Raw genomic sequence first — 23513 nt, 5'->3', positions numbered from 1 at the left:
TTTGCAGTTTGAAGGCTGAAATGCTTTAACCTGCTCCTCCCTTTCAGGGCAGATAGGATGGCCGATCTTGGGATGCTGGGAATTTTTCTTAAATAATGTTTTTCTTTTTTCACTGTGCTCCTGCCCTGTGTTCTTCTGCTTTGCTTTCTGAGGAACGTCCCAGGGAAGCTGGTGCGAAGCCGTTGGGCCGTCCCGGTGCGGATCGGGTTGTCGGCAGTGCGGGTTGGAAGTGCAGTTTGATTGCTGGGGCAGCTGGGGTGTTGCAGAGAGCCCGTCGAGTGCCGCGTAGGAATGCAGTCCGCCCCTCCCCGGAGCCCTTTCAGACCCGGATGAGCCTCCAGAGGCGCCTTCTCCGGCCTGGGATGAACTAATGAAGCTTCCACGGGAGAAGAAGGAGGAAGGGCTTTCAGAATCTTTCTCTCCTCAATCTCACGGTCCACGTGTTCTAAGCATGTACAGAAGGCTTTAGTCCTCCTCACCCCCCATTTTAGGTGTGAATTTGCATAAATAAACTCGGGAGGTAGCCCGAGAGTCACTCCAGCTGCCCTGCATCTCCACGGGGGCGGGCCTTACAGGAGCCGTGGCTGCCATGCCCCCGGCGGGGCGGGGGGGGGGGGGGGAAGGGGGGGGGCGATGAGCTACTTAGCTGAGGGGGTGGGTGGAGGGAATGGGTTCACTCGTCTGGAATTTACTGAGCCCCTTGGCTGCCGGTCCTCCAGGGGGGCTCGTGTCCTGGTGGGGTGAACGGTGTGGTGAGGGCCCCCAGGCGGAGAGTATGGAACGTGGGGTCACAGAGAAGAGGGACAAACACATGCAGTGAGCACGCCTCATGGGCTGAGGGTGGGGGACGGTTCAGCCATCGTGAGGGCTTGCACAGAAGCCAGCGTGTGAAGCGTGGGGCCGTGAGCGGTCGGCGAGGGTGGCCATCGCGGGTGTGGGTGTAGGTGGCGGAACAGACCCCACCCACTCCGGTGACCTTGCCTGGGGTCGGGGAGCCTGAACCGCATCCTCTACCCGGGGGAGCCTTGAAGGGTTTCGCACCCCATGGCAACGAGGTTTGATTTACCTTCACGTGGTCAACGCGGAAGGACCAGCCAGACCCCAAAGCCCCGTGGGGTGTCTGTCATCAGAGAGGCCCCTGGGTCTGAAACCGCGCCCGTGTAACTATTGGAGACCTTGCGTAGAGTCCTGAGTTAAAGCTGGGAAGCTAACGGCGGCTGTTCTGACCTCCGCTGACCCCGCTGGCTCTGGCTGTGCCCCCCAGGTCCGCGCAGAGCTGCGGCGGGAGCGGGTGCAGCAGCTGGAGGCGCAGGAGGCCCGCTTCGCCGAGTCCCTGGTCGCCCTGCAGTTCCAGAAGGCGGCCCGGGCGGCCCGGACGCTGCGGGCCTACACCGCCCTCCTGAGCGTCCAGGACCTGCTCCTGGAGGAGCTGAGCGAGTCGGAGACGCTGACCAAGGCGGCCTGCGCCCAGATCCTGGACTCCCACAGCCCCGTGAGTGCGGCCGGGCGGGACGGGGCTGCGCGCCACCCCTCGGCTCACCCCGGTTCTGCACCCCCAGTGGTCGGGCTGCCCTGTCTACCCGCAGGGCCTGGGCCCTGGGGAGGGGTCAGTGACGGGGGAGACATCTCCACGTGCCCGAAACCCCGCTCAGAAATGTTCGAAGGCTCCCGTGGTCCTGAGGGCGGAACCCAAGCACGGGCCACACTGTGACCTCCGTTGACCTCTGGCCGTCCCGGTTCTGTCGGGGCTTTGAGACACTGAGAATTGGGCGCAGTGGCCCCTCTGCAGAGGCGGAACATCCTGTACACGTGGGAGGGCCGAGGGCCGAGGCCACGTCCCCTCTGGAAGCCCATCCAAGGCCGCTCCAGGTTGACCTCCCCTCCCCCCCCCCGAGGGGCTGGCCAGCTGGTGGGCAATGGGCTCGGTCAGCCTGCAGCTGCGAGGCTGGGACCCTCCTGCCCGCACCCACGTTGCCACTCAGCAGGCAGTGGGCCGTCTCGCGACCAGAGCGCCTGGTCCCGGCGGCTAAGATGCAGCCCTCTCTGCCGGTCGGTGGGAGGCCGCGTGGCCTGGTGGTGAGGGACACACACCGGAGCCCCGCTGGCCTTGGGCTCTGGCTCTGACACTGGGAGCCCCGTGGCCCAGCAGAGGACGGAGCTCTCTGGGCCTCAGGGACCTCGCCGTGAGGAGGAAGTGAGCGTGCGCTGCGCGGGGGGGGCGGTGAGGATGCGGTGAGGAATTCACGCAGAGCTCTCGGGGCAGGGCCCGCACTCCGAGCACACGGTGCGCGCGTGGCTGCCGCGCTCGGCACAGCCTCCATCCGTGGTGCATGCCCCTGCCGGGCACGGTGCCCGGGGCTGCGGACGGCGATGCGGGCCCAGCTCACGGGCTGGCGGAAGGTCCACGGCAGCGATTTCAGGCGACAGCAGACAGTGGGGCGTCCGCTCTGGCTGCGGTGACCAACGCCATCGCGTGTGGCTCCAAGAGCAGGCCTGTGCTTCTCCCGGTTCCGGAGGCTGGAGGTCGGGATCAGGAGCCGGCAGTTCTGTCTGGGGCCGGCCCTCTCCCTGGGCGGCAGACCGCTGCCTTCTTACATCTGCACGCGGCGGGGCAGGAGCTCCGTCTCCTCCCTCCTTCCAGGCACCAGTCCCACCCCAGGCGCCCGCCGTCATCAGTGACCCATCGACGCTGCTCACCCCCCACAGTCCCCCCTCCCCATCCCGTCCCATGAGGCTCAGGGCTCATCACCCGGATTCTGAGGGGGCATACCCATGGGTGGCGAGTGGGCATGTGAGGAGGCGTCTGTGTCTCGAGGCACCGAGGGCCCCCTTCTCCGGTTCTTCCTAAGCCAGGGCTGGAAGGAAGACCCAGAATTAGCCCGGCAAACAGGGAAGGCTCTGCAGGTGGGCCGGCGGGGGGGGGGGGGGGGGGGCAGCGTGTGCCAAGGCCGGAGGTGTGAGATCTGGGGCAGCCTCATTGTACTGTTAGCCAAGGCTGGGTGGGGAGGCCGAGCAGGTGGGGTTTTCTCCGGCCCTATCTCTCCCTGCCCCCCCTCAACCCCCCCCCCCGCCTGGCGTTGTGCTCACCGCCTGCCCCTCTGCGCACAGGAGCTCCAGGACCTGGAGAGGAAGCTGGAGGAGGAGCTGGCCCACCAGGAGGCGGCCCAGCGGCAGCGGGCCCTGGCCGGGCGGCAGCAGTGGGCAGGGGACGGGCCCGGGCTCCTGACGGAGCCTGAGGACGCGGATTCCGAGGGGCAGGTCTCCGCGGCGCTGCGGCGTGCCCTGGGCCTGAGCCAGGAGCTCCTGGAGCGCCAGCGGCAGAGGTGAGCCCCCCGCCCCCCCACCCCGACCCCGCGCATCCCCGAGAGTGGGCGGGGCCAGGGGAGGCAGCCCTCCTCTTCTGGCCGCGTCTCCGTGGACCGACACAGTTCCACGTGGGCTGGATGACGGTTCTTTGTCAGACGGACAGCAGCCTCACAGGTGTCCCTTCCCTGCAGCTCGCGGGAGGAGCAGGAGCGCGGCGCCGTGCTCGAGGACCTGCTGGAGAGCGTGGAGGCGGACGCCTTCGTGGGCCTGTACGGCCAGGTGAGGGCGCGGGCCGGGCTCTGGCTGTTTCCCGCCAGCACGCCACGCCCTTTGCTCAGAGCCCTCCTTTCCCACCAGGAGCTGCGGCTGGCCTCGTACCTGTCCAAGCTGACGATGGTGCCCGCGGGCACGCTGCGCCGCCTCCTGAGCGTGGCTCTGCCCGCGGCCCCGCAGCCTGAGCTGCTGGCCTTGCTGGACTCGCTCAGCCAGAAGCAGCCGGAGCCCGTGGCGGAGCATGACGGCGGCGGGGAGCAGGCCGACCTGGGCCGGAGCGGGTGAGTCAGTGTCCGGCACCCCTGGGGAGCCGTGAGCGAGAGGAGGACAGACGGAGGGCGGGTGCGGGGCCCACGACACAGCCTTCCCGGCCGGCACGCCATTGCCCAGGGCAGGGCTGCCAGGACGGGTGTCCTGGATCGTTTTCCGTCCTGTGGTCCCACGTGTTTTGTCCACACTCTCTCCTTCTGTCACCAATTTACTTTTCAAGGAGAAGCTTAAGAAAGTGGAAGTTTTCTGGGCTGAAGATATGCCGGACACTCGTTACAGACGGTGTAAAATACACACGTACTAGAAACAGTGTGAAAAACACAACAGGAAAACCATGGTTCTCCCGGCTGGAGGAAGGGCTGGTGGTATTTGACTGCAGTCCTTCCCCCTTCACGTGTTTCTCTGCTGGGTTGTGTGTATTCACGTGTGTGCACATGTGTCCATGTGTGCACACATGTCTGCATACGTGCATGCATGTGTCTACTGTGTGTGCATATGTGTGTAGTAATCCCGTGTGCACAGCCTTGCATCGTGCTTCCCAGAACCTCAGGCAGAAGCTGACGTTCTTATTTCTTTCCAGCTCTGGCCGATGTGCAGAGTCCCTTTATATGATAATTACCACACTGTTACAGGGGTCCTCAAACTGCGGCCCGCGGGCCACGTGCGGCCCCCCGAGGACATTTATCCGGCCCGCCGGGTGTTTTTGCCGCCGCTGCCTGTCCTGCTTAGCGGCCGACTCGTCCCGGGCCCGCAGTGCGCAGTGTGGAATGTGCGCCGCACCCTCCGACTCCCCTCCTTCTCTCTGAGGGACAGTGAACTGGCCCCCTGTTTAAAAAGTTTGAGGACCCCTGGTTAGAATATATTTCCTGTTATTTTATCCACAATCCAAAGTCATGCTTTGCACAGCTGTTGAAACACCTTGGTAGGTGTTGTTACCGGCGGCCTGTACCCCCCGAGGTGCGTGTGCTGGGGACCCTATTGCCAGGCTGGTAGTGGGGCTCCTTTCCCCTCGGGCAGGAGGACGCTCCTGGGAGGGTCTCTTCTCCCTGAGACACGGGACGCTCCTTCTCGCCTTCAGGAAGCACCAGGGCTGGTGGCAGGCCTTAGAGAGCCGGCTGCGCGGAGAGCTGAGGAGCAGCGGCCTGGAGAGGGTGCTGTGGGCGCGCCAGAGGAAGGAGAGGTGATGACGGGCACCTGCTGGGGGGGGAAGGGGGGCACAGGGAGGGGGCGGGGACGAGGGCAGCCTGGGAGCTGGTGGAAGGGGCGGGGACGAGAAGGGGCCATCCTTCCTAGAGACCACAGTCCCCTCCTCCTCCAGGCGCTGAGGGTGAGCCTCCAGCCAGCGGGGGGTGTTCGCTCACCCTACGTTAGCCCTTGGATCACTGTACACCTTTACCCAGCGGCCTTTTTAATGGGATATCATTAGGAGGAGGGCAATTCCTCCCAGCCTCCCAGGAAGTGGGGGCGATAACCCCGGAGCTCAGGGACTCAGATGAAGAGGCCCCGGTCTGCGCTGTAAACAGTGGCCCTGGGACTTGGGACATCTCACTGGCCCCCTTCTCTCCCTAAACTCCCAGGCCAGTGCTTCCTTCTCTACCAAGTGTCTTTCTCCTTTAACGGGTGCCCGCACCCCCGGGGAGCAGAGGGGAGCGGGGCGGAGTGGCTGCAAGCAGTTGAGCAGTGCCTCCAGGGATGCCCACGGGAGAGGATGTGGAGAAAGAGGAGCAGCAACTAGTTCACGATGGGCTAGAACGTGGGCTCCAGCTGGGCCCTGGGACCTGTGGGAATCCAAGGGGCGTGTCCAGCCTGAGCCCTGCCCCTCCCCTAATTTCTCAGAGCCCCCCCATCCCCCCCACCCCCGTGCAGGTGCTGGGACCACGCCCCCTGAATGTCCCCGGGAAACACCTAGGAGACGTGGGCAGTAGGCTGCAGGGCAGATCTTAGTCCCCGAGAAATGAGATCCGGATATTGAGCCCCAACCAGGAGAAGGAGATCCGAGCTGTTCCAAAGTGCTCCCCCAGAGAACACGAGTCGATTGCGTGGGATCGGGATGGGGGAGAGAAGGCGTCCTGGGCCGCATTCCCAACGCGCGCCCCTCTCCCCTGCTTCAGGCACCTTTTGTAATGAGCCAGCTCTCAGTGTGGGGGCCACAGGCAGGGGTGTCCTGGGAGGGGGGCGGGAGCTCGAAGCGTAGCATGTGCCAATTTCCATGGTGTAAATACTCCCACCGTGGCTGATGGCAAGCGAACAGCAGGATGGCAACAGGTGAAACTCTTGACACTAACGGTTGTGAGCCGGTCAGATTGTCTGTAGCCCATCTCGGGGGCCATGCGGTGACCCACGAGAAAACCTCTGTGCAGTGGTACTTGATGGGGGACCTAGGGGGGGAGAAGGGGGTGCTCCCAGGACACTCACGTGACCTCCCGTTCTGTCTGCAGCATACTGAGGAAGACGTGCCCCCCTCTCAGAGAGCGGAGGGTGTGCTCAGGGGACGCGGGCTGGCCACGCCTGTCCCTGGAGTCCGGCGGCGACCTGGTGCCCGTGCTCGTCGTGGGGGCAGAAGCCGTTGATTTACTGAACACGGGCGAGAAGCTCTTTATATTCAGGAATCCCGCGGAGCCGGAGCTCTCGCTGCACGTTCCTCCCCGGAAGAAGAAGAACTTCCTGAACGCCAAGAAGGCCGCCTGGGCCGCGGGCGTGGACTAGCCGGCAGGAAGGCGCCAGAGACGGCAGACGGGACGATGTGCTTTCTCCTGCCCGCCTGCGTGGGCATAGGGTACCACCTGCCCATGTCGGCTGCAGGTGGCAGGCACAGACACCCCAACAGAACCCCTCCCCGACTTTCAGGGGCCCGGTGTGCTCTGCTCTCATGAATTTCAAGAGGGCCCGCTCTCTTGGGAGGGACGTGATGAGAGGGGACCAGCCATGCGCTCTCAGTCCCCGCGCCCCGAGGGCCTGCGGTGACCCGCCCCCACGCACGTCCCTCGGTGCCCGGCTGCGGTGAGGGCTGGGTGTGGAAGGCAAGGCTCTCTTCTTACATATTCTGTGTTTGTCCAGGGAATTTTCGAGAATAAATGTATTTTACACAAAGTTGTTCTCAGAGGAACTCCTTTTTGCTGTCGGTGGGGACGCCCACTTTTCACTGCGTCTGCGTATCGGTCACACGATCTGTCCCACAGAGATTTGCCCTCTCTCGTTCCAGGGGCTAGGAAACGTCTCCAATTCAAATCAGAGTTACTTTTCCCTCTTTATTAAAAAATACATTTTTGTTGATTTCAGAGAGGAAGGGGGAGGGAGAGAGAGATAGAAACCTCAATGGTGAGAGAGAATCATCGATCGGCTGCCTCCTGCACGCCCTACACTGGGGACAGAGCCCGAAACCCGGGCATGTGCCCTGACCGGGAGTCGAACCGTGACCTCCTGGTTCATAGGCCGATGCTCAACCACTGAGCCACGCCGGTGAGCACTTTCCCCTCTTTACAAAGGAGGGGATCCAGTGGCTTAAGGAGGGGAGTTGACGTGTGCAGGATGGAACTCTCTCTGCGGCCCTGGCCCCTGTCCTTCCCCGGCCTCGGTCCGTGGGCACAGTCCTCACTCGTTCACCAGCGAGTGCACTGGGTCCTGACGTCTCCCCTGCGTGCCCACCCTCCCCATCCTCACAGCAGCGACTGGGGCCCCTGAGGCCTCCCAGGGGCTGGGCCAGATCGAGGTGGGTGAGCATTCCCGAGAGCCAGGCCAAGGCAATTGCCGTGGGTCCTTCCTGCGGGCAGGGAGCGATCGGGAAGGAATGTGTCCCCAGCGAAGCGAAGACGAGGGCTCGGAGGAAGCACCTATTTCGTGGGAGCGGCGGCTGGGCCCCCCCAGCTGCTACGTCCACGTCGCACCCCTCTCTGCCCCCAGCAAGGAGGCAGCCTGCCTCCCTGACACAGAAGTCATAACTCGCTTTCCCAGCTTCCCTTGCGCATCAGGGCAGGCACGTGACTCAGGCTCCACCAATCAGAGGCACTCGTAGGAAACCTGGATTTGGAAGAGAGCCATGATCGGCTGAGGCGGGCATATAGGAAAACCCACTTCTTCCTGAGGATGCCACGGAGGGGCATGGACCGGCCAGGGTCCTGCGGTCCAGCCTCCGATCGGCCTTGGGAGCCGGGACGTCTGAGCTCAGTGGAAGGGCAGCAGGAGAACTTCCCTGGAGGTGACCAGCTTGGGGGGGGGGCAGGGGTTGGACATTGTTCCTGGATTTTGTGGCCCCCAAACCTCATCCTCAGGCCCTGGGGGGTCTGGGAGGCCCCTGATACCTCTCACTAATGCCGGAAACCTCTGGCTGGTGCCCATCATTGAAGGCTTGTCGGGAAGGGGACACATCGGAAACGAGCAGGGGACCTGCAGCTTCAGCACTGCTACCAAAAACGAAAAGAAAAGGAGCTAAGTAAGAGAAAATGCTCCTGTTTTCCTCAGACAGAGACGAGAGGAAGGAAAGCCGTGTGCTGGGCCACCAGCCGCCCCTTTGCTCCCTGACAGGGAGCCGAGGTTTTCTGTGCGCCAGGTGCTCCCTGAGTGACAGTCCCCGTGAGGCGCAGAAGGAAACCAGGCGCCCAACTCCTCGCCAGCGGGGACCTGAGCAACGGCAGCCTCGGCTCTCGGCGCGTCAGTCCGTCAGTCCGTCTGGAAAATAACCCTGCAGGCTGCGGGGCTGAGGCGTTTGAGGTCGCCTGACAGGAAGCCCAAGGGTGTTAATTGGATGAACTAGCAGGGGGTTATCCCCCGCCCCCACACACACTACCACACACAACACGATCCCCCGCCCCCACACACACTACCACACACAACACGAGCGGCCCACGGGATCGCCTGGACGGAGGATGCTGAGCAACCCCTCCTTGGACTGGCCAACTGGGGCCTGCTGCTGACCATGTTAGCACCCAGTGACAGACGTGGTCCTGGGCACTTCGGTTCCTGCTGCTGAGAGTTAGGTTCTCTTGGGAAAGGCTTGAAGCTCCAGCCCCTCAGCTTTCTATGGTGCCTCACAATTTTCAAAGCATATTCGCTCATTCATCCTCTCATTTATTCATTCGCTCATTCATTCCCTCATTCACTCACTCACCCACTCACTCATTCATTCAGCCAAGAGCTAATGGAACATCGGCTGCTGCCAGGCACTCTTCTGGAAGCAGATCCCCACCCTCCATGGGGGTAACACTCACCTCACACTCTCAGCACCGTCTGCCACGCTCTTAAATGAGCATCGTTTTCTGTGGAAAGCTGCCGTTTATGTCATGCGGCCCGTATGCCCGGCCCCAGCCTGCTCTCCACAGAGCAGCCAGGCAGGTCTGAGAAACCCTCCAGCGGCTCCTCATGCCGCCTAAGAAGACGCCCCAGGTCCCTTCCCGCGGCCTGCAAGGCCCTGGAGGGTCTGGCTGCTCTTTGACCTCCTCCTGCGTCTCGATCCCCGGCTCCCCCTAACTCGGCACCTTTGTCTTCTCTCTGTCCTTCCAACGTGCCAAGCTGGTCTGTCTCGGATGCTTGGCACCCTGTTCCTGACCACCCCCCTCTCCAGGTGTTTCCTCGCCACCCTCCAGGTTTCAGCTCAGCCATGACCTGCTCAGGGAGGCCTTCCCGCCCTCCCCGGTTCCCCGGCACTGCTTTACCTCCCGTGGTGCTCTCCGTCGCTAGGGATGGACATGGACTTGGCTGATACCAGTGGTGGTGGAGAGGAGTCCAGCTTCCCAGTCGGACACCCTGGCCTGTTCCTCTGTCCCTACCAGCCCCCTGGCCTGGGTCAAGCATCTTCATCTCAACCCCATGAAGATGGACGGCAGGCCGTGCGCTTCCTCCGCTCAAAGCCTTCCCAGGGCTGCCCGGCCCAGACAGAGCGAGGGCGGCTCCTTCCTCTGCGTGGAAAGCCATACCGGCAGTCCATCACCCCCCATCCCCCTCTCCTCCCCCTCTCACTGCTTCTGCCACTCTGGTCCTTGCTCGGCAGGCATGCGCTGCCACAGGCCCTTTGCACGTGCCGATGCTCTCTCTCTACAATGCTCTTCTTTCCACACCCACAGGGATGCTTCCTCCCTTCTCTGAAGCCTTCATCCAAATGTTACCGTCTCGGCGAGACCTTCCCTGGTGGACAATGGCCACCCCGCCCCTCCGTCCTCGGCACCTATCCGCCTTCCTCACTTCCTGCTTGATTTTCTCCGTGGCACCACCAGCTCAGAGCCTGATGTGTCAGTGACTCATCTGCTTGCTTATTCTGTCTCTCCCCACCACAGTGCCAGCTGCACGGGAAAGGGCTCGTGTCTGCTTTGCCACGGGCGTGTTCTCGCGCCTCGGCTCCGGGCTCACGGCAGGCAGACCCGCGGAGTGAACAGTGGACAAGGCTCACCCTCCCCTCTCCTCTGTGCAGTGGGCGGGGGCGCCCCTTCCTGACACGAGGGTTGCCCGGCTCCCCAGGGGGCAGTGAGGGACGAGGCTCAGTGCCGCTTTAAGAGCAGAAAGACCCTCCCCACCCCTGCCCGTCCTAAGGAAACATGTTTGCTAACAGGCACGGTCTCACAAGCCCTCACAGGACCTGCCTGGGAAGCTGGGCTGCGGGGAGACTGCGGATGAAACTGGACCCTAAGCTGTTGGACAGCCCGGGGAAAAGAGCTCAGGTGTGGAGGTAGACGGTTCTGGGTTCTAATCCAGGGCCTTGGATCACCTGAACAACCTCAAGTTCAGCGACCTCCCTGAATTCCCATTATTAATCTCGAAATGAGGGCGGGGGGGAACATCACGTGGGTCCTAGCACCGCTGTGAGGGCTCAGTGAGGCGATATGGGAGGCCCGGGCGGGCTCCCCTGGGGCCCCCAGATGGGAAGACAGCTTGTCAAATTGGACCGTGGGGGGAACCAGTGGGGGGAGGTGAGGGTCCGGCCCCGGCTCCTCTCTGGTGGCTTCAGTGCGGTTCCTCAGCGGGAAGCTGTCCGCGAAGCCCCGGAGGCCGGGAACAGCAGCTGTCATCCCCTAAGCTTGTCGCCTCGAGCTTTTTGACGATGCTCAGTTGTTTTCTCAGGAACAAAAGGAAAACTTCATACACAAAAATATCAGGAGAAATCCTGCTTCTGAAAGGGAACCCCCCGGGAGACAGAGGGGCTTGGACCTGGTTCGTATCTGGGCTCGGAGCGTGGGTTCCCCTGAGAACTGGCACAAGGGCAAGGACACTTAGGGGCCCCGGGGCGGGCTAGCCCCGCCATTAGACCGGCGCTTTCTGTAGGTTCTGCGCCTGCGGGCAGCACTGCCTTTGAGGAGCAGGGCCGAGCGGCCCACGGGATCGCCTGGACGGAGGATACTGAGCAACCCCACCTTGGACTGGCCAACCGGGGCCTGCTGCTGACCATGTGGGCTCCAAAGGACAAAGTTTTTTGTTTTTGTCTTTTAATATATTTTTACTCGTGGCCCGGTGCACAAAATTCATGCACATTAAAATGGGATTAATTAGAGGAAATATTTTAATATTGCTATTTGCCCTTTCTCTATAGTAGAAGTTTCAGAGATGAAAGAAAATTAGTAAAATGTATATGAAAACCTTCCCCCTGTCAGAGTCTGGGGTGCACCACGGGACCCAGAGTCAAGTCCCCGCCCACCCACGGTGCCTTAAAATTGCACGAGACCCAGACCCAGCTGCCCCACCCCCATTGGGAGAGATCCACACCCGGCCAGCCCCACCCTTGTCAAGCCCCGCTGGGCAGGGGTGGGGGGGGCGCAGCCTCAGGTCCCCCAGCGCACTCTCAGGTACCCCTGTCCAGTGCTGGGGCGGGAGGTGCAGCCTGAGGTCCCTCGGCCCAGCACCAGGGCAGGCAGCACAGCCTGAGGTCCCCCGTCAAGCCCCACAGGGTTGGACCTGCATTAGGATTAGGGTTAGGGTTAGGTTTAGGGTTAGGGTTAGGGCTAGGGTTAGGGTTAAGGTTGGACCTGCATTAGGGTTAGGGTTAGGGTTAGGGCAGTGGTCGGCAAACTGCGGCTCACGAGCCACATGTGGCTCGCAAGCTGTGGTTTGCCGCTCTGTTGACTAATGAGTTTGCCGACCACTGCGTAAGGCATTACCCTTACCTAGAAGTTTTGACTTCAGGTTAAAGACATTAGTACATTATTAAAATGTTTTTTAAGTGTTTTTCCCTAAGGCAGTGGTCGGCAACCTTATTAGTCAACCGAGCGGCAAATCGAGGCTCACGAGCCACATGTGGCTCAGGAGCCGCAGTTTACTGACCACTGGGTTAGGGTTAGGTTTAGGGTTAGGGTTGGACCTGCATTACGGTTAGGGTTAGGGTTAGGGCTAGGTTTAGGGTTGGACCTGCATTAGAGTTAGGGTTAGGGTTAGGGTTTGGGTTAGGGCTGGACCTGCATTAGAGTTAGGGGTAGGGTTGGACCTGCATTGAGGTTAGAGCATGTGGGTTAACTTTTGGGTTAGTGGTGGACCTGCATTAGGGTTAGAGCATTGTGGGTTAGGGTTAGGTTTGGAGCTGCATTAAGGTTAGAGCATTGTGGGTTAGGGTTAGGTTTGGACCTGCATTAGGATTAGAGCATTGTGGGTTAGGGTTAGATTTGGACCTGTATTAGGTTTAGAGCATTGTGGGTTAGCTTTTTGGTTAGGGGTGGACTGGCATTAGGGTTAGAGCATTGTCGGTTAGGGTTGGGGTTAAGTTTAGGGTTAGGGTTGGCCTCCATTAGGTTAGAGCATTGTGGGTTAGCTTTTTGGTTAGGGGTGGACCTGCATTAGGGTTAGAGCATTGTGGGTTAGGGTTCGGGTTAAGTTTAGGGTTAGGGTTGGGACCTCCATTAGGGTTACAGCATTGTGGGTTAGGGTTAGGGTTAAGTTTAGGGTTAGGGTTGGACTCCATTAGGGTTAGAGCATTGTGGGTTAGCTTTTTGATTAGGGTTGGACTCCATTAGGGTTCGAGCATGTGGAAGAGCTGGAATTTGTCCCTGAGTCACACCTATTGTTAATATGTAGGAATCGTCGTTGTCAGGCACCTGGAGTAGTAGAGACAGTTCGATGTCCCTCTCATAAAGCAAACTCTGGTCCCTCTGCACCTGCCTGGGGATGGGGTAAGGTCTGACCCACCATTTGTGGAAAGTTTAAGAGTATTTTTCTTTTCTCCTTTTTATTATTTATTATTTTTTTAATAAATGTTTATTCAGATTATTACAATTGTTCCTCTTTTTTCCCCCCATAGCTCCCCTCCACCCGGTTCCCACCCCACCCTCTGCCCTTACCCCTGCCCCACTGTCCTCATCCATAGGTGTACAATTTTTGTCCAGTCTCTTCCCGCACCCTCCACACCCCTTTCCCCCCGAGAATTGTCAGTCCACTCCCATTCTATGCCCCTGATTCTATTATATTCACCAGTTAATTCTGTTCATCAGATTTTTTATTCACTTGATTTTTAGATTCACTTGTTGATAGATATGTATTTGTTGTTCATAATTTTTATCTTTACCTTTTTCTTCTTCCTCCTCTTCTTAAAGAATGCCTTTCAGCATTTCATATAATACTGGTTTGGCGGTGATGAACTCCTTTATTTTTTTCTTGTCTGTGAAGCTCTTTATCTGACCTTCAATTCTGAATGATAGCTTTGCTGGGTAGAGTAATCTTGGTTGTAGGTTCTTGCTATTCATCACTTTGAATATTTCTTGCCACTCCCTTCTGGCCTGCATAGTTTCTGTTGAGAAATCAGCTGACAATCATATGGGTGCTCCCTTGTAGGTAGGTAACTGTTTTTCTCTTGCTGCTTTTAATATTCTTTGTCTTTTTGCACTTGGCATTTTAATTATGATGTGTCTTGGTGTGGTCCTCTTTGGATTCTTTTGTTTGGGGTTCTCTGTGCTTCTTGGACTTGTAAGTCTATTTCTTTCACCAGGTGAGGGAAGTTTTCTGTCATTATTTCTTCAAATAGGTTTTCAGTATCTTGCTCTCTCTCTTTTTCTGGCACCCCCATAATTCTGATGTTGGTATGCTTGAAGTTGTCCCAGAGGCTCCTTACACTATCTTCATATTTTTGGATTCTTTTTGCTTTTTGCTTTTCTGGTTGGGTGTTTTTTGCTTCTTTATATTTCAAATCTTTGACTTGATTTTTGTTATCCTCTAGTCTGCTGTTGGATCTCTGTATATTATTTTTTATTTCAGTCAGTGTATACTTAATTTCTAGTTGGTCCTTTTTCATATCCTCGAGGGTCTCACTAAATTTATTGGCCTTTTCTAGAAAATTCTTGAAAAACCTTATAACCGTGGTTTTGAACTCTATATCCAGGCATTTGCTTTCCCCCATTTCTTTCATTTGTGACCTGTTTCTTTGTCTCTGCATTTTGGCTGCTTCCATGAGTTGATAGAGTGGCTTTGTGTGCTAGGTGTCCTATAGGGCCCAGTGGCTCAGCCTCCCCAGTTACCTGAGGTGGACACTCTTGGTGCACCCCTTTGTGGGCTATGTGCACAGTCTTGTTGTAGTTAAGCCTTAATTGTTGCTGGTGTCACTGGGAGGAATTGACCTCCAGGCCAATTGGCTGTGAGGATCAGCTGTGTCTACAATGGGAGAACTTCTGTGCTGGAGACACCCTTATGAGACAAGACTTGCTTCAGTGGGGCTTTCGTGCTCACTGAGTCTGCCCCCTGAGTGTGTCCCTTATGGATCTAAAGAGTTATAATCTGGATGGTCCTACTCTGACCCCTGGGTACACTGGCTCTTGGATCTCCAAGGAGGTGCTAATTTAGCCTCTGCCTAAGGCCACCTAGCAGGAGCTATGGAGAGATCTGCAGATTCCTCTTTGTTTGGGTTTTGGATGTGCCCAGATGAGGCCCATCTGTGAAGCAATGCAAGCTGCTGCAGGGCCTTGGGCCTTCTTTTGAATGTACTGGGTCTCACTGACTCAGCTGCAGTTTGTTAGGTAAGATTAGATTTCAAAGGACCAGGCCATTAATATGCAAAATCCTCTGCGCACAGCTGGGGTGGGACAGAGTCTCAGGGCAGAGCAAACAGCAATGGCTTCCCATCAGCCCTGCCCTAAGAGGCCTCCGGGTCTCCGTGTCCCTTGGTAATCGCTGAAAGCACCTCTGAGAGAAAGCCGCACTCGAGTTCCGCCCGCTGCCAGACAGTCCAGTTTCTCCCTGTATGAGTCTGGGTCCCCAGAGGCTCTCCCAGAACTGGAGTTCAGAGCAGTCAGGAGCTTTTGTCTCCCTACCGATTGAGAAAGCCAGCCATGTACTCAGTTGCCAGCCCTCTCCGCGCGCGCACCTCCATACCTCTGCCTTTACTTCCGCAGCTCCTCTGAGTCTCAGTGTGCTTTTCTCTTTCCTTCTAGTTGTAGAATTTCCACTCAGCCAGCCTTCCTGTCATTCCGGATGATGTCCGTTTTGTCTTTTAGTTGTAGTTTTGAAGTTGTTGTGCGAGGCAGCAGTTCAGGTGTTTACCTATGCTGCCGTCTTGGTTTCTCTCTCTTTTCTCCTTTTTAAAAATGTTTTTATTGATTTCAGAGGGAGGAAGGGAGAGGGAGAGATAGGAACATCAATGTGGCACATCCATTGGTTGCCTCCTGCACCCCCCAATGTGCAGCGAGTCTGCCCCCTGGGCATGTGCCCTGACTGGGAATGGAACGGGGACCTCTTGGTTCATGGGTTGATGCTCAACCACTGAGCCACGCCATCCGGGAAGAGTGTTTTCTTTGGGAGAAGAGCTTTGTGTATTTCCCCCTGGTGTGCAGATTGCACCTTTGTATCTATAAAGTCATAACGAAGACGACGGTGATAATAGTGACCATGTAATCAATAATACAAGTTGTGATCAAGGAGGACCGAGCCTTGCATGGCTGAGTGTGGTTTCATTCCCTGGACCAGGTAAACACATCACTGAGCTGGAACCCCCACCCCCATCTCTACGCTTCTCATTGAATTTGAGGTCTTCACTCCCGGAGGACACGGCCCACCCCACCCCACCCTGAATAAGAGCAACGTCGGAGGGAGGACTGCCCAAGAAATCGTTTATTCTGAGCAAGGAACAGCGCGGACTCGAACAGAGCCAGGCCCGGCGTCTCACGGCCCTTCCAGCCCCTGCCCTACCTCAGGAGCCCAGCACGGAGAGGCACCGAGGAACCCTAACCGCTGCCGGGGTCACAGTGCAGGAGAGGCAGGCCGGCCACGCCCGGAGGGGACAGGACGGTGCGGCGGAGGATGGAAAGTGTGCAAGCCAAGTAGACTCACATGGCAACAACATCGCCCTGGCTCAAAGGAGGACGCAATGGCCATTCAGAAGAATGGCGATATGGAACCACACCCCGCAGTACCGTGTCTCTTCAGGACTCTGAGACGACACCAGCAGCCCCAAGGACTGGCTTGTGATGTAAAAAGTGAAAAGGAGGAGTTGGGTGCACAGATAAAAACACCACTGACCGCCGACAGGAACACACGGGTATTGAAGAATCCACACACCGCGCTCATTTCTACCGACACCCAACCAGACGAGAGCCTGAGACGGGAGGGTTTCGCCAGGTGAGGGCGCCGCGGGCCCGCGTGGCCGCTGTTCAGGGAGTGGGTGTGCTGGGTGCCTCACACACAGGACCAGGGAAACTGGTGCTCAAGAGGTGACACGATTTGCCTAAGGCAGTGATGGGCAACCTTTTGAGCTTGGTGTGTCAAACTTCGCCAAAAAACTGAGCATAACTCGGGTAGTGTGTCACTTTGAGGAACTCCAAGACTCTAGTCACAAATGTTTCATCCTCAGGAGCAGCAAATGTTTCATCCTCGGCATGCGGCCGCGTGTCATCAGAAATGGCTACGCGTGTCAGTGCTGACACGCATGTCATAGGTTCGCCATCACTGGCCTACGGGCTTCCGTTAGCACAGGGCAGGGCCGGCTTCTGCACACGGACCGGTTCCAAGTCCAGGTGCATCCCTGGTGCGACAGCGTCTTCCGAATCCACGGCGAGCGGCTCCAGAGCAGGTCGGGAACTGCTGTGATTTCTGCGTGCGCCCAGCGTCCCCGCGAGTGGACCATCGATGGCGACCCTCACTTCCTCACTTATCAACACGGGGTGCCGGCCCACAGCAGCCGGGGACCCTCGTGAAGACAATCCTGATGTGACAACCTCACGCCCTCCCGGGAGACACCCTGCGGGGCTGGCCGGTCCAACTTCTGCCGCGGGACGTGCTTTCGGGGACCGAGGACACTCTATCGGAGTGACCGGGGTGGGGGCTGCTGAAAGGAAGAGTGGGTGAGGCAGTCCTCTGTGAGGAAGGGGAGACTTACATTCACAGCCCAGGACCCGGGACCGGGCTGGTCTGCAGGCCACGCCACCTAGATGGCCGGCGAGACTGGCCCGGCGGCGAGCGCCACGAGGACTTCAGGTTCTGCGTCCCGTGGGGACGGCGCGTCCCCAGGAAGGGCAGACGTGCCCGTGTTGGTGCTGCCTTTTTGCTGCCTTTTTCCAAAGTGCCGCCGAAGGAGCCGGGACAGGTCGAATGGCAAAGCCGTGAGGGTCGGATTGCGTTGGGGTGGGAGTGCGCGCCCGACATCACCATTCCATCTGGCCCGTGGGGACCATTTTGTAAATGTCAGACGTTCCGCGTGTCTGCGACCCAGCGGGACTCTCCCAGGAGCCTGTGACCAGAGGAGGGCGGAGAGCTGCCCACCCCTTCCCTTCGGCAGATGCAGAAAACGCAGGCCCAGGAGGGCGAGGCTCGTCCGACCTTTCTGGCATCGGCCCCACCCCGGCTCCCCGCTCCCAGCCAGGGCTCTCTCTGCATCTGACGTTCTGAGCGAGGCAGGGAGGGCGGCAGAGAGGGGCTGGAGGGCAGGGTGGATGGTGCAGTCCTGCTGGGCGGCCAGGGGCGGCTTAGCTGCTGCAGCCGCGGGCGCAGGCCGGGCCCGGCACGTTGTTGTTGCACCCGTCCTGGAGCTTGCCCGGCGGCGCCTGGCTCCCGGCGCGGCCCTCGGGGTCCAGCAGCTGGCCGCCCGGGCCCTGCTGCCTCAGCCTGCGAACAAGCAGGGCACAGGCTGGGTTAGTGCCAGGGGCGGGGACGGCGAGGTGCCCAGGACACCCTGGGCAGGAGGGAGACCGAGGAGCCCCCAGCCCACACCTTCCTCTGGCCGGGGAAGCACGGTGCCCCGCAGGCAGGTGGGCCTGCGGTCAGAGCCCGGCTCGGGTGCCCTCAGGTGAGTTTCTGCACACACGGAGCCTCAGTTTCTCCATCTGTAAAATGGAGACCATAACGCCCACGCGTGGCTCCTCGTGACGTGTACAGGGGTCGTGGATGCCACGTGCCTGAGCTCAGGTCAGTGGAGGGGATGAGGCCCACCCCTCACTCACCCACACATTCACGTCCAGCGCCCACCGAGGACCAGCCCCCTGCGGGGAGCAGGGGAAACCCTGGCAGCAAAGCCTGTCTCTGTCCTCGGGGAGCGGAGCGCCTGACGGGGCGGGAGGGGAGGAGTGGTCGGACCCCCTAGGCCAGGCTGCAGAGGTGTCTGAGAATCTGCTTCCCCCTCCGTCCCCTCCCCTCCCCTCCCCTCCCCTCCCCTCCCCTCCCTCCCACGAGAGGCAGCACCTCTGGGGAAATCATGTCACAGCCGGGGAAAACCCCGACGCCTAAGAAACCCCTGAGAGTGAAACGGAAATACTTTGACTTCCAAACTAGGGCATCTCCGCTGGGCTCACGACGGTGACATCGCGAGAGTCCCTGGGGCTCTCCCAGGATAAGGGTGCATCCCTCTAAGATTTTCACTTAAGCGCCCCAAGCGGGGAGTTTCATTTAAAAATAGTGCCCGTACCGAGTGTGGCTGTATTGAGAGCCAGCGCTGCTATCTCTGGACTCCCGTCCTTCCCCCATTTCACACAGAATGTAACTGCAGAGGCTGCTCAGAAAGGGGAGCAGTGGCGAGGGAGCCCCGGTGGGGGAGACGTGGACCCCGAAATCCTGTGTGGATCAGGGGCGGCTTCCTGGAGCAGCATTTGAGCTGGACTTTAAGGATTGGTATGGAATGTGGAGAGGGAGGGAGGGAGGGAGGGAGGGAAGGGGTTAGGAGGGAAGAGGGAGGAAAGGGGAGGGAGGGAAGGGGGAGGAAGGGAGGGAGCCTGGCACTTTCTGAGTGCCAGGCTCCGAGCGCCAGGCGCACAGTGAAGGGGCTGGGAGCAGGACAGGAAGCCAGGAGTGCCCGCTCTGTGGGAAGGAGGCGGGGTGGCTTGGCCTTAGGGCCTGGGCTTGGAGCCATCCCTGGGCTGCCACTTTCCAGCGTGTGACCCGGGGAAGCTGGACTCCAGCCCAGGGGCCGCCTGCGGCCCACACCCCTGCTCTTCCCCCTGAACCCCGTGCCCTTCGGTCTGGACGTGGGGGGAGGTGGGGGCAGGGGGCGGGAATGCCTTCTCCGCGCCCCGAAGGCACCAGGAAGGCTCACATGGCTCCAAGAGGAATCCTTGACCCACGACAGAGCTAGGAGACAGGCACGGCTGGCCGAGCGGCCCCTGAATGGCAGCACAGCTGTCTACGCTCCGGAGGACATGGAAAAGGGCTTTCATGTCCCACGAGGTGTAGCTCAAGGCCGGGAGGCGCACTGGCCATGGCAGGAGCACTTCATTTCCTCAGCCAGCTTATCAAACTGACGGGCAGTGTCCTGAGCAGCATCCCGATGACGGACGGACGTGAGCCCTCTCTACCTCCCGAGGTGGGCAGGCAGGTGCTAAGGAAGGTTCTGTGACACAGAGCCTGGCCGACGGGAGTAGAACGCCTGTCAAAACCCATAATGGATCGGGCCGGAGGCATTTTTAAAGGCAAAGCACTCCGTAGGCCTAACACAGAGCGGCCGGCCACCAGGCTGACTGCAGATCGAGCCGCTCCACACGTCAGGTTGAGCCCACACGCGCACCAGCACTCCGGCAGCCCTGGGCACAGGCCAGGGCAAAGGGCAGCCAGGCAGTGGCCCTCAGCAGGTGCCAGGCTCGGCCAGGGGTCAGGGTAGCTTCCTGAGGGGCCCCCAGTCCTGAAGGGTGTGAGGGGACGGGCGTGGAACCCCAGCAGTGAGGATGACATGGGGAAGTGACCTGGGTGGCAGACGTGGGGCCCGTGGCTGGTTGAGGAGTTTGCATTCCGGGGGTATGCGTGGAGGTGGGCCGTGGTGGAGGTGAGGGACCCATCCGGGCAGGTTGTCCGGGTTCTGGCCCATGGGCAGGTGAGCAAGGCAGGGCCCGTTCCCACTGGGGCTGGGTGGCCACAGCTCTAGGGCAGGTGGGGGTCAAGGTCAACCCAGACTCACACACGAGGCCCGGCCAGCAGTCCTCGCCCACTGGCTGAGTCTCCTGGCCCCTGCTCTGGCCAGCAGAGCAGGAAGGACCCCTGGAACCGCAGCCGGAGACGCTGGGGTCCAGCACAGCCCACGCCCGTTAAATAACAATGACCATAGTAACGGGCTTTTCCACGCCAGGCACTGTACCCACAGCCTCCTTCAGTCTGATGCCAGCCACAGGCAAGGCAGAGAGTCACTCCCACGGCTGGCGTGAGGCCCGGGAAGCAAGCAGCCGGCCCAGGTCACTCTGCAGCCGCAGCGCCAGGACCGGGCCCAGGCGGTTACATTCCCGAGCCCGGCCCCTCCCCACCTGCGACCCCGCCTGTGCGTGCCAGCGTCCCCGGGCCAGGTCCCACCCGCTTCCCCATTTCACACAGCGACGCTGAGGCCCAGGGAAGGGAAGCTCGGCGAGCCGTCCCCTCCCAGGTCATGGCTGGCACCCGGGAGCCTGCGGTTCAGAGGCCTCTGCCCGGCGGCAGCTGGGGGGCGGCAGGGCTTACTTCTCTCTGTTGAATATGATGAATTCCTTCCGCACGGTCTCCAGGCACTGCTGCAGGTGTCCGTTCTGTCAAAGGGACAGACAGGTGACCGTGAGTGACGGACAAAGGGCCATGACCAGCAGAGGCCAGTCGCCCGGGGCTGGGGACCAGCTAAGTGCCGGGAGCATCCTGCTGGCACCGTGGCTGTGCCAGAGAGCCGGCGGACAAAGATGTTTTTCTCCGTTTGAAGCCACTAAATCCGACCTGAAAGCGATGGTAGGGGGATTGTGGGCAGAAAATCCTGGGCGTGGCTTCCTGATGGCTCGAATGTCCGTCGGGCCTAATAAAGCGTGAGGGGGAGGGGAGAAGCGCAAGGCATCCTGCAAGGTGCTTGTTCCCGCCAAGAACAGGTGCCGAGAGCCACCTGCCTCACCGAGGCTCTGCTGCCGCACGCCTGGGCAGAGCCTTGGCCTGGGCATGGGGCCCGGCCCACCATACTGTTAGGGTCTACAAAGATGTTTCAATTTCTTTAAAATAAGCAGAAAAGCCCGACGGGCATGTGGCTCAGTGGTTGAGTGTTGACCTATGAACCAGGAAGTTACGGTTCAATTCCCGGTCAGGGCACATGCCCGGGTTGTGGGCTCAATCTCCAGTAGTTGTTGTGCAGGAGGCGGCTGGCCAATGATTCTCATCGTTGATGTTTCTGTCTCTCCCTCTCCCTTCCTCTCTGACATCAATAAAAATATATTTAAAAAATAAGCAGAAAAAAAATGAACTGCTAGCGTGGAAAGCTGACGTCCTACCACTGCAGTCATTAAACATCATGTTTAAAAGCTTTTCTGGAGGAAGGGCCGGGTGTGGGTTGAATTCTGCCCCTCCCTCCAAAACACACGTTGACGTCCTGACCCCCCACGGTGAGGGGAACCTTCCGTGGAGCTGGGGCTGTGCGCTGTCCCTGGTGAAGGAGAGGTCACACTGGAGTAGGGGGCCCTCCACTCAAGGACCGGTGTCCTTCCAAGAAGGCCACGTGAAGACACAGAGCCACAGAGAGAAATGCGACGTGATGTGGAGGCAGAGACAAAGGCATGCGGCTACAAGCCAAGGCATGGCAGACCCCTGGCCTCCATCGGGGGCAGGAGAGGCCAGAGAGGACCTCCTTTCACATCTGGGGGAGCCCGGCTCCGTCCACACATTGATTCTGAACGTCTGGCCTCCAGGCTTGGGCAAGAATAACTTCCACTTATGTTAAGCCACCAAGGTTGTGACACTATGGCAGGCAGCCTAGAAAATGAATCTAGTGGCTCAAAGCCCGCGTGGCGTGCCCAGGGCCCCACGAACGTCACCCTGTGGCCCGGGCTGTCTCCACTGCACGGAACCTTCCCCTGGGTGCTCAGGAGACAGCACAGAGGGGGGGCCCATGTCGCTCAGCATTGAACTCCCGCCTGGAGACTCACGAGGTCCCTGCACCAGGGACGGTGCTACCGTCACGTGAATGATCGGAGCGCCACGTGTAGCTCAGGCCGTTTCCTGCGATGAAGACCACTTGTGGGTGGAGGCATCTCACAGCCAGTGAGGGCATTTGGGTGGTGACGTGACAGGCCTCCATCTGTCTAAAGGGCAGCCTAGCGCCCAGCTGGCGTGGCTCTGTGACTGAGCGTCCAACCATGAGCCAGGAGGTCACGTTTGGATTCCCGGTCAGGGCACATGCCTGGGTTATGAGCTCTATCCCCGGTAGGGGGTGTGCAGGAGGCAACCGATCAATCAGTGATTCTCATCGTAAGAGATATGATGTTTCTATCTCTCTCGCCCTCTCTTTGAAATCAATAAAAACATATTTTATTGAAGAAAAGTAAGAAATAAAAGGTAGCCTAGCTCCATGGCATCCCTGGGAGCACAGGACTCCTGCCCTCCGGGTGCCCCCCCGCCCGCCCACCATGGCGCTCACCAGCGGACAGCTGTCCTTCGTGCCATCTCTGGACCTGTTCTTCGCCAACCTCTTCTTCTTTTTGTGAAGCGGCTTGGATTCGAGAATCATTTCTTCAAGTTCAAACGTGGGATCACAATTCAGTCTCCCTTTCTGAAAGGGAAACATGGTTTGTCTTTGTTCCACCATCATCGAACTTTACTTTCACTCACTCATCCACTCAATCATTCCTTCAACAAGTAACGATGACCGACTGCTGTGGGATGTGTCTGCTGTACATATTTTTTTCTGATGAAAAGCAACACATTCCCATCGCTCAGGTCCTGTGATGATCCCCCTGACCTCCCCCCACACCCCGGGCAGCCCCACCATAGCCATCCATGCGCTCCCCGGTCTCCTTCCCATGGATGGATGGTCCCTCACGAGGCTGAGTTTAGTTTTCTGATCTGACATTTCCACGTATTTTATCAAACGTCCTCATGCCACCACTCCTTTTCTATAAATATCGTTTTCACTCCTTCAATGTAAAATGCCATTTCTCATCCAATTCTTCCCCGTTTCCAGTCCTGGTTCCCTTTCCTCTGCAGCTGGAGCCAGCGGCCCAGGCCTGGCCTCCTGGAGGCTGGGCCCCGCCCACTATGGCAGGAGGAATGTGGGTCTCCCTGCCTTCCAGACCTTGGATCCGAAACCTCAGGTGGCCTTTTCTGTTCTGAGACCCAGCCCAGGGTGCCAGTCCCCTCGGGAAGTACATCTAGTGGCTTTAACATCCACGGCTCCGGAGGTACCGACTCTCCCAATGAGCAGGTCGGATTTCAGGCCCAAGTCTTTCCTGGCCCGATTTATCTGCCATTCATTCATTCATTCATTCACTCACTCACTCCAATGCAGGCTCTGAGTCCAGACTGCCCGAGGCCAAGCCTGGTTCTGCCCATCTCTCACTGAGTGATCGGGGCAGTTTCCTAAC

The 23513-nt window shown here is 59.2% G+C and overlaps 2 protein-coding genes across 6 annotated transcripts in view; one reads left to right on the top strand and one right to left on the bottom strand.

The window, feature by feature from the left end:
• Positions 1 to 6973, top strand: part of EVC2 (EvC ciliary complex subunit 2) — a 54652-nt gene extending 47679 nt beyond the window's left edge. For 2 of the 4 annotated variants that reach the window (XM_079766440.1, XM_079766441.1), the window contains 6 exons: positions 1265 to 1492; positions 3109 to 3323; positions 3498 to 3585; positions 3664 to 3860; positions 4928 to 5029; positions 6288 to 6969. In XM_079766440.1, coding sequence (XP_079622566.1) covers positions 1265 to 1492; positions 3109 to 3323; positions 3498 to 3585; positions 3664 to 3860; positions 4928 to 5029; positions 6288 to 6555 — 1098 coding nt within the window. In that variant the 3' untranslated portion in view covers positions 6556 to 6969. Of the gene's footprint in view, positions 1 to 1264; positions 1493 to 3108; positions 3324 to 3497; positions 3586 to 3663; positions 3861 to 4927; positions 5030 to 6287 lie in introns of all 4 variants that reach the window. The other 2 variants (XM_079766439.1, XM_079766442.1) reach the window with 2 other exon arrangements.
• A 10729-nt stretch (positions 6974 to 17702) lies between these two features.
• Positions 17703 to 23513, bottom strand: part of STK32B (serine/threonine kinase 32B) — a gene marked incomplete at both ends in the record, with an annotated part of 145438 nt that continues 139627 nt past the window's right edge. For both annotated transcript variants that reach the window (XM_079781717.1, XM_079781718.1), the window contains 3 exons: positions 17703 to 17841; positions 20647 to 20711; positions 22571 to 22702. In XM_079781717.1, the coding sequence (XP_079637843.1) occupies positions 17703 to 17841; positions 20647 to 20711; positions 22571 to 22702 (336 nt within the window). The remainder of the gene's footprint in view (positions 17842 to 20646; positions 20712 to 22570; positions 22703 to 23513) is intronic.

The sequence above is a fragment of the Cnephaeus nilssonii genome (genome assembly GCF_951640355.1).
Source record: "Cnephaeus nilssonii genome assembly, chromosome: 1".
In the NCBI taxonomy this organism is placed as follows: domain Eukaryota; kingdom Metazoa; phylum Chordata; class Mammalia; order Chiroptera; family Vespertilionidae; genus Cnephaeus; species Cnephaeus nilssonii.
This window is presented reverse-complemented; position numbering and strand designations above follow the sequence as displayed.